This window comes from Bombus huntii, chromosome 9, assembly GCF_024542735.1.
Source record: "Bombus huntii isolate Logan2020A chromosome 9, iyBomHunt1.1, whole genome shotgun sequence".
NCBI classification, from domain to species: domain Eukaryota; kingdom Metazoa; phylum Arthropoda; class Insecta; order Hymenoptera; family Apidae; genus Bombus; species Bombus huntii.
This window is the reverse complement of record NC_066246.1, coordinates 124,566-142,123: the sequence shown is the minus strand read 5'-3', so window position 1 is coordinate 142,123 and position 17,558 is coordinate 124,566. Positions and strand designations below refer to the sequence as shown.

General features: G+C 28.7%; 1 protein-coding gene across 16 annotated transcripts; it reads right to left on the bottom strand.

Moving 5' to 3' along the window:
- Positions 1–189: 189 nt before the first annotated feature.
- On the bottom strand, positions 190–17,441 carry LOC126869363 (WD repeat-containing protein 7). 16 transcript variants are annotated; one of them, XR_007690910.1, is made up of 27 exons: positions 17,289–17,440; positions 15,966–16,144; positions 15,642–15,874; positions 15,410–15,552; positions 13,302–13,492; positions 13,082–13,227; positions 12,864–12,884; positions 11,663–11,689; positions 10,271–10,361; positions 9,768–10,179; positions 9,405–9,625; positions 9,077–9,296; positions 8,773–8,887; positions 8,456–8,661; positions 8,218–8,355; positions 8,036–8,104; positions 7,280–7,381; positions 6,125–6,337; positions 5,787–6,051; positions 5,474–5,693; positions 5,177–5,402; positions 4,760–5,100; positions 4,354–4,677; positions 4,130–4,222; positions 3,855–4,052; positions 3,309–3,755; positions 190–3,184 (listed from the first exon to the last, which is right to left on the bottom strand). XR_007690910.1 is itself a non-coding variant. In XM_050625766.1 (26 exons), the coding sequence occupies exons 2-26, from the start codon at positions 16,128–16,130 to the stop codon at positions 3,570–3,572; spliced, it is 4,566 nt and encodes a 1,521-aa protein (XP_050481723.1). In that variant the 5' UTR covers positions 16,131–16,144; positions 17,289–17,440; the 3' UTR covers positions 190–3,569. The 16 variants fall into 16 exon arrangements, 15 of the variants coding, with proteins under 15 accessions (XP_050481723.1, XP_050481724.1, XP_050481727.1 ...); XM_050625766.1 differs by having other exon boundaries at positions 190–3,755; XM_050625767.1 differs by having other exon boundaries at positions 190–3,755; positions 4,760–5,097.
- Positions 17,442–17,558: the final 117 nt, after the last annotated feature.

Sequence of the window (17,558 nt, the reverse complement as noted above, 5' to 3'; positions counted from 1 at the left end):
CATTTAGTTTGTGAGCAGATAGTACTATTTACAAATACAACATTGAACGTTTATTTAAATATCACGTATCACCTCTTCTGTAAAAATTGCTACTATTAAAGCTTTCAATTATAGTCTTCTAATCCCAATTAGGGACGTCTGTTGTATCATCTGCAACTTAAGAAATGGATATTTTGGTACTTCCTCAAATATAAATGATTATTATTTTTTTTTTTTTTTTAAGTAATTAACGCGACAGCATAAGATTCATCAAGATCTTCGTCTTCATGGTGTATATATATATATATTATCGGATCTTTAACGCAACGCGTTTCACATTGGATACATTTAAATACATTTAATTATTGCATAACGATTAACAACACGTGCGTCACATTCCTTTTACAATTTTAAACATTACCGTTAGAGTTCTTTCACACGGAAATACATGCATCACAATTCGTGATAGATAGGAAATATTACATGTGCTTACATAAATAGAATCATATCTCCGTGTAAAACAGCTCTTAGTGATGGAATCGAAAGTCACATATAGCATTTAAAATAAACGATAGAATGTATTGAAATAATAAGAAATCCAAATATTTGAAGATAAAAATATGAGACTTTTAGAGACTTATATGTTTAAATGTTGTTCCACATACTTCATACAAATACTACATGAACAATTCAACTTTTCCACAAGATTAGTACATCACGTTTAATATTTCGTAGGAATAATGGAATTTGGAAAAGTTGTTTTATAAAAATTGTAAGAATTTATCGAAAGTTTCTATATAGAAATCTATTTATGTTAAAATCTGAAAATATCGAATATCCATCACTGACAATTATTATTAACTACAAGAGAATGATCGATAAGAATAATAGTTATCGATCATTTTCATTATTGATCCAATTTCATCCGGTCATACGCAGCGCACGATAAAATATAATGTACACATAAATAATTACATAGTTACAATTAGGCATAGTTTGATTTTATATATATACAAGATACATGTATGCGTATGTGTAACGCATTGAAATTGTTTAATTTATCGCGATAGGATATTATGATTGAGAAATGAACCTCGTCATTTTCGTACATGTTTCTCAAACCAACACTTCCCTTCGGCTTCTGCTTACGAGTATTTTGTTTTGGTACCGATTCTAGACACGCCTGCGTGACAAATGCTTGCGGTACAAATGTCTCTTAGCCTTCGCAATAATTACGAATCTAATAAACTTTTAAGTTTTGTTATCGATAAATATGTTAGTTTCATCTTCCTATTCACTTTTCTGGTGATATTTCAAATAAAAGAAAAGATCAAAACTATTAAAAGTATTCTATAATATCTTTCTTCGTATTCTTCATATTATCAACATCCAATGATAGAAAGCTTAAAATATCGTTAAAAAAATAATAAAACTTTGCACACTTTTAAAATAGTAACGAATCAACTTAATAAACGCAATATATCACCGATAACAAAAATTTTAACAGATATGCATTATATTTCGCTTGATTAGCACAATCTCTTAGAAAATTTATTCATGATTTTGTGCGATTTATGATAGGTAACTAAATCGTAACATAAGGATTGTACATACATACAACTGTATACCTCGCTGGACTTGTCACAATATCTGTAATAACTTGAATAATGTTATCAATTTTTAAACCATATACACATATGTATACACGATCATTGTCTATTTACACAGAATATTGTGCAAAATTCATAAAAGGCAATAATCACAATAAATTATACTAAACGAACTTATTATCGTCTATATTCACTATTTATCCAGTTTCTCAAGAATGGAGAAAATTTTATTTCACGAGGAAAAATAAAAAAAGAAGCAGCACACTTTACATATGGATAATACCTACATATAGATTAGCTTTAATCTTTCAATCGCTTCATTTTAAACGAAATAAATATTACTAATAATTTTCGCGTAGAATATTTATAAAAATCGTAAGGTAACTGTAAAATATATCTTGAATTCTGAATAACTGCTTTAAAAATTACTGCCTCCCTCTCTCACGCGCGCGCGCGCGCGCGCGTGTGTGTGTGTGTGTGTGTGTGTCTAGACTGATTTCTAGGCTTGAACTACACGGGTGTTTTATACGGTTCGTCTTGCATGTCCCGTTTTCTCCACCAAAGTATGAAAATATAACACGCTGGCAATGCGATACAATGATACAATGTTTAGTATCGGTTTAACTACACAGCAGTAGAAAGTAAAAACGTGATTGAAAAATGTTCGATATATATTCACTAACGACTATTGAGCTTTTTCGTGTTTTTTAATATTACGCATAGAGCAATAAGGCATCAAGGCTGTACAAAATTCATTTTTGTATTGAATTAATTCTTCCTGAATACGGTGTCTAACCCGTAGCGTGTAAGATGCCCGTAAAACGCTCATCCATTCAAGATCCTGCTTCGGCGGGGAAACGCATATGCAACACGTAGCGTATAAGACGCCCGGTGGTTCTCTATTCTAGCCTTAGTCCTAAGTACCGAAACATGCGTGACCAATTATTAGTCTCTTTAGGAATCAGATCTCGACGTATATCATTTTAAGATGCGGAAATATTTATCTTTCGTTAAGCGGTACAAATTACGCGGACAAATAACACATGTAAAATTTGTAAAACAGGAATTCATTTGAAGCGTTTAATTATACATAAACAAATTAAATATATGATGTTCATACAAGTTATTATATTGACTTATACGATTCGCCATTGCGTTATGTATATACAAATCTTCAGCGAGAATTCTTTTCTTTTTCTTCTTTATATGTATATATACACAGGTATGTACTTTCAACGCGAGGTTCCAGTTTTTCATATGGTAACCATCTTTTTATCTATTATATCAGGATTTCAGGAATATGTAATCATGGCTTTGAATAGTATACGCAATAATGTAACATTGCGTAATGTATAGTACAGCACACGTCCACACAAATCCTCATGTAGAAATAACTAACAACATCTATGATATACGTGTGACAGTATGAAAGCGTTTCATCGTATTATTTTACTTTGATCTAAATTCACGAAATTTCAGTGAAATACTTTAGTATCATAACTACATTATTGGCAATGAAATGATAATGCAGTTAAATTACTAGATAAAAGAAATACTTTTTGTTGAAACCTGATGGCATCAAACTCTCTTGTGTGCTATGAAAACACCAAAATGTAGCATATTCGTGCGCGACCAAGAAATGAAATATTTAAATTATATATATGAAATAAAAAGATAGATAAGTGTAAGAAATTGAAAAGAAAAAACAATTTTTCATACCATACTTGACGATAATCGCTAAACCATATCCTGCATCGTGCAATGATAAACTTCATTTGTGTATACTCCATATGATATCCAATTATTTTAGCACTAGTACTATTAAGTACCAATAAGCGCACCAATATTCACGACATCACTTTCGGGTATTTCTTTTGCCTAAAACAGTTATTCCATATTTCTCCTATAGGCTGATCCCATTTTATACTGTACTTATCTTCATTTATTCATTATTGGGATAGAAGGGAGCATCTTCACAGTTTAAACATTGAATCGTGTTTCTGATCCATCAGCAAGCATTAGTGTAACTGTTCGATTATTTATCCATATCAATCGAGCTAGTCGCATAGGGTTTAATCGTGCTACATCGTTAATGGGTGCAGTGCTATATGATTTCACACAACGTGTTTGAGAGTTCCCTAGGCCGAACATACCACTACTTGTTTGCTGAGAACATTGAAAATTACTTAAATTAACAATAAAATTGACTAATTGATTAATGTGAGTTACAGCAATATATATATAAATAAATAGAGAACATCTTACCTGCCAAAAGCATAATTTATTTTCCGTACAAGAATAACTAACCAGAAACTTGCCTTCAGGTGAAAATGCTAATGCAGTTACAGATGCAACATGCGCAGGTACTGTTTGACATTTAACATTGCCTCGTAATTCATATAAAGCGAGCTGACCATTGCGACTACCTACTGCTATTCTGCGTGTTGCCGGACAATGACTTACCTGAAATAAATAGATATTTTATTATCAGCTAAGTATTTAAAAAATTATATAAACAATATTAACATAACTCAACTTACTTGATTAAATCTACATACTGCTGGAAACACATCATTCAATGGTTTAGTCTTAAGATGACCTGGATCCAAACAATGTAAGATAATATCCATGACCTACAAATATTAAATTATATTAAATTATACAATTATTATATTAAATTATAAATTATATAACAAATATTAAATTATATTATATTAAATATACAATTATGTTTCAATTTCATAATAATTTGAGTTATTCTCACCTCAACTAAGAGATCGCTCATTTCGCTCTGCATTTTATCAATTAATTGTTCAACAATCCTAAGTATTTCTGGTTTTGCCCTAACCAAAACACTTGCACCCATATTTACATTTAACGTTTGCGCATTTTGTTGTAGTGTATTGTATCTAGCTACTTCTCGTGCCATCGTAGTAATAAATGCTGCAGGTCGAGCAGTAGCTATTAAAGTTAAAGCATGTCTTGCTGTACGACAGGTATCAGCTTGAGGTGTAAGCGGAAGGCCATATGTCATATTTGGTACCAATTTATCAGCATCACAACACATTTCTAGTAATCCCAATAATACCTGTATTGGATACATTGACAAATCTTACTTACGCTTATAAATTATATTAGTTATAAGATTAATTTGTTAATACGATTCTTACTTTCGATACGTCAAGATATGGTTCCCAAACAGTGAAACCTCTACCAATGAGATCAATTGCGGCTCTTCGCAATGCCGTATGTAAAGGTAATTTCGGAGAGTGAGGTGCGTGTAACAAGTGCGTGAGTGCCATACTAGTATGCCTGGCAAGATTATTATTTCCTATTCCAAAACCTTCTACAATTGAACTCTTTCGTCTTTGTTCGTTATCTCTTTTCTGATTTGTGGTAGTAACGTCTTGCCCAAATTCTGCACCTATTACCCCTAGTAATACAACTGCCGTCGTTTGCTTTCGTTTTAATTCCGCCACGCTCGATGGTTTCCTAGCTACATTTATTTCTGCTAATGTATGTAAAGAAATTAAATACTTCTTCCAATACTAAAATTATATAAGCGAAATTTTATAATTTATTCTTACCTTCTGCCAGTTCCTCTTCTTCATCTTCCTCCTCCGTATGTGATTCAGATGGTGGAATTGGACTACCTGGAGCTGGTGGACTTTGATTTTGCGATTGTGGTGCAATAGGTTCTTGAGTGCTATACATTGGTAGATATTGTGACCAGCTATCTACAAGTGTTTTCCTTCCTTTTGGACCCATTCTTCCTAATTCAGCAAGTAATAAAGCTTGAGCAGCTTCGCGAATCTAAAATATTATTATTTTGTATAACATTATAAGTTTTATACAATTTTTTATATACATCAGTGCTAACAAACCTCAAGACATTGATGTTGCCATCTACGAGCCATCATTTCAACTTGAGGCCGTTTAAAAGTCTTAACACCACCTTGTGAAACTATTTTATCGGGCAATAGTACACAGTGTAATGTTGCTAAGAGAGACCAACCTTGCTTAATCTGTGCTTGTTGCGCTGTATAAATTTCTTCATTTTCTTCTTCTGCCTTATTCCAATTAACTGTAGATCTATTACCAGGCCTAAGTATATTAAATAAAGTGTAGATAAAATTTGTATTTAATTTTAATTAGATATTTAAAAGGATAGAAAAACAAATAATATTAATTATTCACCTATGCATTTTACGATTTCGTTCTTGTTCAGGTACAAAAGTGGCATTGTTCATTGACATTAAAGTATTTGCTAAAGCTACTACTGCTAATAAATGATTGCTGGTTAATGTGGTAGATAACTCCCAATGTGCCCTTGCTGTGAATGCTCTGGTAAGTCTTTCTTGTCTAACTAATTCTGCTGGTAAACGTTGTTCTAATTGAGTTGTAGGTTCGCCAATTGGTTCCAATTGCATTTGCCAAGTTGGTAATAATAATGACATGTAACCTTCAAAAAATAATATTAATTGAATCATGAGAAGTCACATGCACTTAATAAACTAAATCATATTCGCTCGTACCTCCTTTTGACAATACTCCAAATGAAACAGGAACCATAGGTCTTAATAAACCTAACTTTCCTTCGCAAACGCGATCTAAATCTGGATCAATACCCCAAGCATGTAATAAACTTAATATAAGCTGAGCAACTTCCATAGTGGCATTTGGTTCACTAAACGCTCCATTTCGTTTTAAATTGTTTTTCGCAATTTCATTATTATTCCAATTATCACCTGTAAAACAATAAAATTTTGTAAATATAGTCGGAAATTTATTAATCCTAAATGTACAAAGAAACACTAAAGAAGTAAAATATAACATAAATCTATAACTTAAAGATTGTTTGTACATTCCCACATCAACATTTTAGATGTAAAAATATTTAAATGAAGAGATATTAAATGTTTGTTTTAAACGTCTTGATCAATGAGATGTATGAGAAATTTTACAATAATATACAACGACAAAAAGTTTATGAATAAAAACATTAACATATAAAATGCAGCGTGCTATCATCAGAACATGATAAAATACTAATGAAAATGATGAAATAAACAAAATCACGTTTATAATTTAAGAAAAAAGTAAGCAAATAATTTTTTAGGCAATTTTTCTTACAAATACACAAAATTTCATTTAGAAACTACTCATCTGATTTTAAATTCTTTACAGTCATACTATGAACTCTGATTTGCCTTATGTAAATAAATACTATAGCGAATTTTAAGTATATTAATTAAGGAAGAAAAAGAAGCAAATAATACAGTGAAAACAGGAACGTTAGAAGTATAAAATATATTTTACAAAATATAATACCTAACTGTGTGTTTCTTACTTTTAAAAAGTGTTTAATTTTCAACTCATTTTTATAAAAATATAACATTATGTATTTACTAAATGATACTACAAATAATTAAACATATTTATGATAAAATCCACAAATGTTTGAATTTTTATCAGTATACAAATACAACAAACCAGGGAAATCAGTAAAACTTTCAATCATTTGTATTTTGGATATCAAAAAAACACTATAAATTAATATATTTTATATGGAAAAAAAAAAGAAAATGGAAAGCAGATGACAAATCTAAACTAACAACAAAAATCCATGCCACGTAATTCAACAGTAGAAAGTACAATAATTTTGCCATCTTCCTTAAATCATGGCTAACCTTTGCCGTCGAGAGTCGACGGCTTGAGGCCAACGCTTTCCACCTTGGCCTGAATCTTAGTATGTACGTTCTCTGCGCCCTCCTTCATTTTAGCCAATATACCTACAGAAAGAAATTGGCTTTAGATGCTATAAGTGAGTATACTTTTTCAACATGAATTCTTCTAACTACAACAGTTGAAATGTTGAACATACTATGAAATTTCCTGTAAGTATTATGCATATGAAATAAATATTCGAAAAGGAAATATATTTGTGTAAATCAATATGCCTAATAGAAAAGAAATACTACCAAGCATTAAGCAAATTAAAAATACAAACAGCTAATTCATGATAAAATACCTACTTTAAATTTTCTTTATTTCTTTAAATTAAGGTTGTACATCTTGTTTAATTTTGTGTTCCTTAATGAATCAATATAAAAAATGTCAATTGATTAAGAGTTTCAATGTAAATATTGAAAATTCAAACAAAATAACATATTGTACTTAAAACAAATGTGTTTTAATAGTAGAATTTTGGCTTGAATGTTATATTACATCCAAGAATATATGTATCTGTCTGCATCGCAAAACATGTGATTAATATTTTAGTATGCATGAAGACTATATATTGTATTATTTGCATTAAACGTAATATGTGAAATAAGGCCAATATTTTTATATAAAGATCTTGTTAAATTTTTGCTGTATACAAGTATATAAAAAAATTGCGTACAAACTACGATTTACAAAATGAAACTATAACAACACAATACCGTGGCGATCCTTCTCCTTTAAAATTCGTTCAACGTCGCCTGCCTTATCCTTGACGCGACCGAAAAAGTCTACAAAGTGGCATGTTTGTTCAAGTTTTTTTTTATTAATATAGATATCGATTAAATGCTCGAAGTTAGTATCTATATGTATGAACAAATAAAAATATCTCAGACATGTTTACCTGCAATTTTTTTATGAGCATCTGGACTAGCAGACTGTGTAAGTGCTGCAACTTTTTGATACTCAGAGGCTGAAATAAGACCCTGTGCTTCCAAAGAACCAGGTGACATTGCTCCATATTCATCATTAAGTAATTGTACTATGTAAAAATGAGAACAAATAAACCTAATTTTTAAGTGTCTTTATGTAAAGTATTAACATTTCATATATATTTTTTTAAAAATTAAAAAAGATATTACCTATTAATGCTTCTATGTCAAAAAATAAAATATGGCTTTCTGGATCTTTAGGATTACTTCTAAAACCTTGAATCATTAAAGGTGTGCCTTTTGTCTTTATTTGATTTCCATGATCAACTCCTTGTCCACCATGAAGTTGTTGCAATTGATGCAATCCTCTTTGGGTTGCGTGTCTTATAGCAGACAGATTTCTATGTCTCAAGCCTCTAAAGAAACAAAACATGAAAAACATAACGAAAAGAAAGAAAATCTTTTAGAGACTTGGTTCTAAAATTTACTTAGTATCCCTATCATTTATTTTGCAAGGTTTCATTTACCTAAAAAAATGTACAGCAGGATTAGCTAAACCTAGTTCACCACCAGTAGCAGATCCACCAGACGCAGTGATTGTATTTTCATCGCAAGCATAGAGCACTTCTTCTGCAATAATACCTGTACAGATTTTTATTAAAATTTTACAAGAACAAATTTTGATGTATTAGATGCTAAATAATATATTAGTTGACAAAAAACATAATAGCGAAAATATGATATTTATAATTTATTATTAAAAATATAAATATAATTTATTAAAAATATGAAGATATCATTGGGATATTAAAATTGAAAATTTATATGTACCATGCAATACACGATCTAGATGGCCGGTTTCCATTTGCCATACATACACAGCTCCGTCTGAACATCCAACTATCATAAAGTCATCCAATGGTCTCCATTTTATTGTAACAACTGGGAATAAGTGCCGAGAAGCAAGAACAACACATTTTCTTTCTGCTAATGATAACAGAGTAACACTATGATCTGATGCAACACTGCAAACACACTTCTGTATTCTAGGCTAAAAAGATAATAAAATTATAATTATGTATAATTTGTGAGACAAAAGACAGATATATAATAAAATATTGCTAGTTAATAATGTACTTATAAAAAAAATTGAACGTACACTACAGTTATCAGGTGGTACCATTAATTGTGTAATTTCACCTGCATGGACGCAGAATCTATGAATGAGTGTACCAGCATAAAGGTCCCATAAACATACAGCAAAATCAACAGATCCAGAAACGAGATGTGTCCGATCATAACGTGGTGCTGCTCCATGTGGATACAAAAGGCAGTTCACTCGGCCGGAGTGACCCAACAATACTTGGTGAGGAGGCCAATCTATAAACCATCATAATAGAATAGAGAGAAAGAAGTATGATTGAAAGAAATTTATATGAACATCACGATTATAATTATTCAAATTGCCCAATTGAATGAAAAGAAAAATATTGCTACTTTTGAATTAATAAATTTATTGTACCATCATATTGTTGATGATTGCCATGAAGTAATTGAAGCATGACTGTTTGTGTTGCAGGAACAATGATAATACTGCCGTCTTCACGACCGACAACTAAACGACTTTGTTGTGGTAAATATATACTAGCTGTTAATTTTATGCCATGTCCATCTCCACTGTCTAATTGATCTAATATTCCAACTGGTGATGGTTTCATTTCCTCCCAAGCAGTTGTAATACTCGTTTTTACCGCTGGTGGTAGTGAAAGTGGAGTTGAACGGTCATTTTGACAAATTTGAGCTAATTGTTGAGTCGTTACTTCTGGAACTGTCCAGAGAACAACTCCTCCACTATCACCACGTAATAAATACTTTAACGTTTTACTTTGTTTTTGAACTGTAACTAGTCGCATTGCTGGTGGGCATGATAGAGGCTAAAATGGAAAAAGAAACATAATAATTAATTACGTTGAAGTGTATAATTTGTAGGAAATTAAAGTTGTTAAACACCAATTTTAAACTGACCTTGACTCCAGGTTGCGTCAAAGTGCAGTAGAGATAAGGTTGATCATATTCAACACCAGCGGTATGAAAATTTTTGTTGTCTGCAACGCTACTATACAATAAAAAAAATTGCTTTCTTGGAATAATATTATTTCGAATATTAATTCATAATAGATTTTGATATACTATAATTCATAATAGATTTTGATATACTATTATTTATAATAGATTTTGATATACTATAATAAATTGCAAACTGTAAAATTAAGAATGCTTTGCAATCGATAAATAGTAAATGTTATTTATTGTTTAAAATTGTTATAAATTGTTATATATTTATATATATAATATATATATACATAATATGTATATATATATATATATAATATATTTATATATATATTATATATAAATTTATTTATTTATTTATTTATTTTAATAACTTAATTTATATTACTTGATTTATTATGCATACCAATAATTAATAATGTCTTTTATAAATTATTTAAATTAGTATGCTACTTGTATTAGTTACATAATAATTTGTTATATGGTAAATGCAGAAATAAAGATTGTTTAAATGTATGTATAAATTTATTTATATAAATATAACTAAGTAATATAGCTTGGCTTACTAAAACTACATAAGCTGGCACAGCACTATTATATTTTATTGAAATAGTTGTTTCCATTATTTACCTAACTTGTGATATGAGATATTGATACATGTAAAGCAACTTAGGACAGATAAAGATGAAAACGTAAGATGAAATGCAGAGAGATATAATACGGCTGTATAATATTTTGGTTTAATGTAAATTTCTATCATATAATCTATATAGATTTTGACAAAAGAATAATTAGTTATGAAATATTTGTCCTGGCAATTATGACATAATATAACAAATTATATTTCAATTATAACATTTGTATAATTTGAAATTACATATTTATTCTTTATAGTATTTTACGATCATATAGTCATATTACAAAGAACGTTAATCCGAACATAAGGTCAAAACAAACAAAATGTAAGAAAATTCATATAATTTGTTTATTAATTAATTGATTAACTTTTAATCAGCTTTAATTTGACTCCACGATTAAAAAATATCTGTAAACTACTAATAATAAAATAGAAGATGAATATTATCACTAATATAGTCATTGATTATATTTTTATGGTTTTAAAAAGCACTTCAAATCGTTTTGTATTTATGCATGTAAGAAATTTATAAATATTATACTTCATTCGTCATTTGTAATGGGAATAAGAAATAGGAAAGAAGAAAAGTGAACTTGTAGAAGAATACTATACATAGCAAAACAAATATGAAGAACATAAATAAAGAGACAAAACTTGCAATGAAGAATACAAGAAGAAAGTGTGTAACAGAGATAACGCAGGATTACCTGCTAAGAGCCTTGCCCTTCAACTTGCTAGAAGAACACCAGATCCACCGTAGAATGAAGTAGATGTGTGTTATATGAAAAAGACACATCACCGTAAAAACAAGTTATATCATGAATTGTTTGTAACATATGTAAATTACAAATACATACAGTTACAATATACTTAATTACAGCAAAATTATCTTTTTAATATAACTTTTATTTTAATTATTTTTGGTGTTCTTTTTTTTGCTTTTCGAGAAAACTCAATGAAAACTCTGCTATAGTAAAATATAAGTAAACTTTAAAAAAAGATATTCATTCTATCTTTTCATTCTCACGTATAAGGAACCCTATAGACAATTCATGAAATTTTTGAGATATAAATGTATATCTGTATTTAATTACATTCTTATTAAAGATAAAATATTATTAAGAAAAAGGAATAATAGATATTTTCCAAAGATCAACATTACTACATTTTTACATTTCCTACTTATTTGTAAGAATTATTTTACTTAATCATTAAAATGTTGTCATTAATTTTCATCGTAATATAGAAAATACATAATTTATATTTCCTATTTGTGATTGAATATGAATGTTCATGGTAAATGAAGTAAAACAATATAAGGGGAACAAATATTAAATGTGCATTGCCAGCAAGTGCGTCTATAAAATAGCATTTAATTCCAAAAACTGTAAATTAAAGATTCTAATTAATTGAAAAAAATATGTTTGGTTATAAGATCCGTCTATGCATCTAGCAATAAATGAAGTATATTGAAGAAAAAATTATTAACTGCAAATGACATTGGCATCAAGATAGATAACTACATTTCAACCAATTTATATTACATTTTATTTTAACTATGCTTGCAATAATATATTTTGTTTCTTTAAAATATATTATTTCATATATTATAAAATAAAATAATATAATAAAACAGAATAATTTTTCCAAAATATTTCTACTTTTACTACATATAGCTTTTACTTATATACAATTTTTCTTACGTTTCTTAAATTGTAATTGTTGTATTATCGTTTTCGAATTTGTTAGCTATTATATTTGTGTTAGAGTATATAAGTACAAATTAGTATCTAGTGTCATGCTATAAGATTAAGCATCTTTTTTCAATAAATATCTTTTCTTATTAAAACTTGATATGTTAATTCTTATATTAAAGATAATTGGCAATATTAAATTTAGAAGAACTACCTGTCAAGATGTACCAGAACCCTATAAGCAACAAATAAATATTTTATTAAATAAATCTATATTTCAAACTTGTTTTATAATGAATCTTTTGTTTTAGAAATATTTAATGCTTATCATCGTTGATAACTTCTTTGCAACAAGTCCAAAATATGAAATATTAAATATATAGTAAAAACATAAAATAAGAAGAAAAAGGGATATTCTACTTAAAAACGTACTTAGCTGGTAGTTTATAGAGATAACCACGACCTTCATCACTCCACAGGATTACTCTGTCCGCAGATAAGAAGTCTCCAGCCATCCAACGTTCGCCACAAGGTGCAGTGATTGAACATAGAAGGGAGAAATCACCGGCATCATATATCTAATGTGGATGATATATTAGTAAAAATCAAAATTTAAGTAATTTGTGTATAAATAATAATAAATAAGATATACCTGCCAATGTTTAGAGCATACAATTAATACAGTTCTCTGATTATATGGGCAACAAGTCATTGCAAGTGCATTTAAACATCGTATTTGTTTGCTTTCATGTTCATAAAGAGGCTCACTGTTACGATTCTCATGTCCAAGAAGAGTCCACACCTTGACTGTACCAGTTGTCGTTAAGGCCAGCACAACATCATCTTTAAATGAATGGAAGCGCCTGTTGCGCGTTAACTATATCTAAGAAGGTGTCATAGCGTTTTAAGCAAAAGAATTTTTAGTAAGAGTCAATAAAATGACACTTTATAAATGTCATAAACATATGAAAAAATATTAATTTTATACAAAATTAAGAAACTTTGTTGTAGTATTGATGAATAAATATGCTAAAAGTAGGAAACACAAACTATTTAAAACAGTTAATAATTTCAACCATAAATGATCAAGCCCCTGTAATACAGTGCTATAATTTCATGCAAAATAAAATGTTTCAAATTAAATTAAACAGTTATCTATAAAGAGATTTTGAGTCATGCCAAATAATCCACAGAGCATCTTAAAAATCTAATCAATAATTATTCATTCCCAGATATAGCATAATTACATAAAGACAAAATACATCAGACTATTAGACATTTTGTATTAGTTAATAGACTCTTATTATTAACTTTTGGAAAGCCAGAAAGTCGCTATAATGGTTTGAACGTTGACAAGAGATTTATATAAGACATACCTTATATATGTACATATACCAGTTTTTAGAACAAATCTATTGACTTATATTTGTTTTGCTGGCCCTCTAAAAGTTTTCAACTTCTAAGATACCGTATATTAAGGGATATAATCTTTAAGATTTATGTATATGCACTAAAAACAGATACATCTGATGTGCTAGTATTGTAAACAATATTCTTGATGAATTACAGTACATGCAAAATTACACTTTTTTACATTATTTACATTCTTTTTCATTCATTGTCAATTCTAGGGATGTATTTAAAAGACATTGTAGATATAATATTTTATATAGTAAAATAGTTTTCTTACATATCTTTATTAAAAATCCTATAGAAAATATGAAAATAGAACTTTATTCTAGTAATCAATAAAATTTTAATCATATGGTATTTTATTGTATAATAAAATACCAGCACTAAAATTTTCATACAAGTGCATTCATTGCATTCAAACACTAAACTTGTTCTAAAAATTATCAGTTTAAATATATACTTACGATAGATATAGTATACCATAAATGATATGAAAGTGATTAATGTAGATAAATGCAATGTATGCCATAATGATTTTGTGAAAGGAAATGCGAATGAAGGAGAGTAGCATAAAAGAAAGGTTTGTTCAAGTATAATGCCTGCTCATTTGATTTTATTATTCTAGAAAATGAGAGTCAAAAATCAGAGGAGAAAAAAATATGAAAAAAATGATAGAGCCTTAACTACCAGTGTAAAAACACTGATATGTCTCCGCATTTGTTTCATTAACATGCTGCAACAATGTAATTTTCATTAATTTATAATAATATTTAGATTAACACCGCTAAATAATACAATATAAGATATATTAGATAGTACTATCAATTTGAATGATTACAAAACACTCTTTACAAAAGAAAAGATACATAAATAGTTAAATGCCAAGTTTTTAATCTACCCAAAGCTTTTTTTATTAATTGCTTGAAAAATTAGCAGAAAATTCTAAATCACAAGAAGATAAAAATATCTATGCATATAAATTTTTATCTTTGTTAATTACTTTGCTAAAAAGATATTACAAAATTTATTATATATTCCAATTAAATAGTATAGTGCACAAAGAATATATATTTTCATGGACGACTTTGTTCGATATCTAAAGGAAACACCTGTTGAGCAGAAAGATAGTATATAAAAAATTAATAGGCCAGGAGATACCAAGCATATTGTACAAATAAATATTGTACTTAATATTTAATCGAAACAATTCACTTATATTATATTATAATGAAATAGTATCTCTTTAGAGCAATAAATTTTTGCACAATACAGATTGGTAGAGAAATCAGAGAAAGATAAGGTTGCAATTTATGGTATAAAGCATAGGTGTGATGGAGTGTAACTAACTTGTATGCACGTAGAACCGACCTTTCCGTTTGGCCGGCCGCAAAACGTGCAAAGCACTGATCCAGTCAGGATTAACACGGGAGCTTAAGGTGAATAAAACTTCCAAACTAAAAGGGTCCATTACTAAAACCTCAGGATAGTATCTAAAATTATAAAATGAATATTCTTTAAATTAGAAATTTGTTAAAGAAATGTATATACTGTTTTAAAGTATAATATAATTATAATATACCCCGAACAAAACAATCTAACATCTTCTCCACCAGCAGAGACATAAGGCAACATCTGTGTATGAACACTGGTGAGCTTTACAGCTTCCCTGCATTTTCCATCAACTAAGTCCCATGTACACATTTCTCCACTTTCACTACTACTGACAATATAATTTTGTTCCATAATAACACTTGCTCGACTCAGGCACATTATTGGAGCAGTATGACCAACAAGCAAACATCTTGGACTCATCTTAATATATAATTAATAACATAATCATTTAATGCTAATATTAATATTTCTGAAATTAATTAAATGAATTAAAATGTAATTATACATTTACCTTCAATGTTTCAGGGTCTACTTGCCACAAACATATCTGGCCATCATAACATCCTGTTACTAATGTTTTTTGATCTCGAGACAAATAGATACAAGAAACACAATGAGTTGGAGCTATGCGTCCCCATAAAACTATGGGTACTACTAAGCTTGTGCCCGCTGTCATTTTAAAAATTCAACCTACAATTTATTACAAACTGGATTAAGTAAAAATTAACTTATTATTTTAGCACACATAGTCATTGTAACATTGAACATAAAGTTGGAATATAACGAATATAATTAATATAAAATTAAATGAAAACTTTAAACAACTTATTTATATTTTGTAAACGTAATTAAAATGAACTCTTGTCTTTTTTGTTATAATTATACATAACATTATGTGTAACAAATTATTAACATATTTTAATGAAAATAATTCTATAATGATGATATATCATCTTAATATCCTTTGGAAGTATCCCAAGTTTGATTGAAGGTATAAGAAATTTTCATATTTGTAGTAATATTTAAATGCTATAAATGTAAAATATATTACAAACATAGATACAACTATTTAATTTTGAACTTTAAAATTATTACAAATTTTCACAAATTTATATTTAACAATTATTTTCATTACATGTTCTATTTCGGAATAAATTCATTTACTCGTATGTTAAAACAAAATGTGTTATATCTTTATTTAATATAATTATTGTAAACGATATAAAGGAACACAACTTATTTTTTAAATAAGTCATTGTGATATAAATGCACAGCATATTAATTTTTTCAGTTACTAAAAGAAGAAGTTTTTGTTTTGATAATATAAAAACAAAATACATATAGGCTATGCATAAGTACATGTTTTATTTTGTAAAACTATAAGGATGAAAATTGCTAAATCTACAACATATGCTCCTCTGACATAGATGATATAAAATAACAGTAATTCATAGAAACAATTCAAAGGAAGTCGTTAAATAACAATGCAATCAAATAATCCCGTAATAAATGAATGACAAAACCTTATTATAAAGTACTCAAAGAATAATCAGTATTATATTAATACTAATAACAAATATTTTCATTGATAGCAAGTGAATTCTTCGTCCATAGCAAAAAAGGGTTTGACAAGCATCTACCATAAAGGCCATCGTTATAACGCGATACATTAAGTCCTCGAAGAAAACCTATTAAAAGCAATTAGAGGCGTCTGCTATATCACGTTCACGAGATGTCACTGACAATTTGTAAGGTTCTAATTTTATCGCGTTTATATGCAATTATTTTAACAAATCAACATGTATTCTATGTAAAAAAACATAGATATATTTACCGAAAATACTGAATATTAATGACAACGGCTCCAAACGTCGTAACTGGCGATATATGCCAAAAATCATACAACCCTTACTGTACTCTCACGACCGTGGCCATCTTGATGTTGGAAATAGTCAGACGAATAACGCATAGAATCAGCTGTTCCACGTCAAAAGATCCCTATCCCTAGTGAAATCCTCTCTAATTCAATATAAAGTGAAGCAAGCAAGAGTTACAATATGTTTGATTATTTTTTGATATTTACATTACAGAGACAGAAAATTAA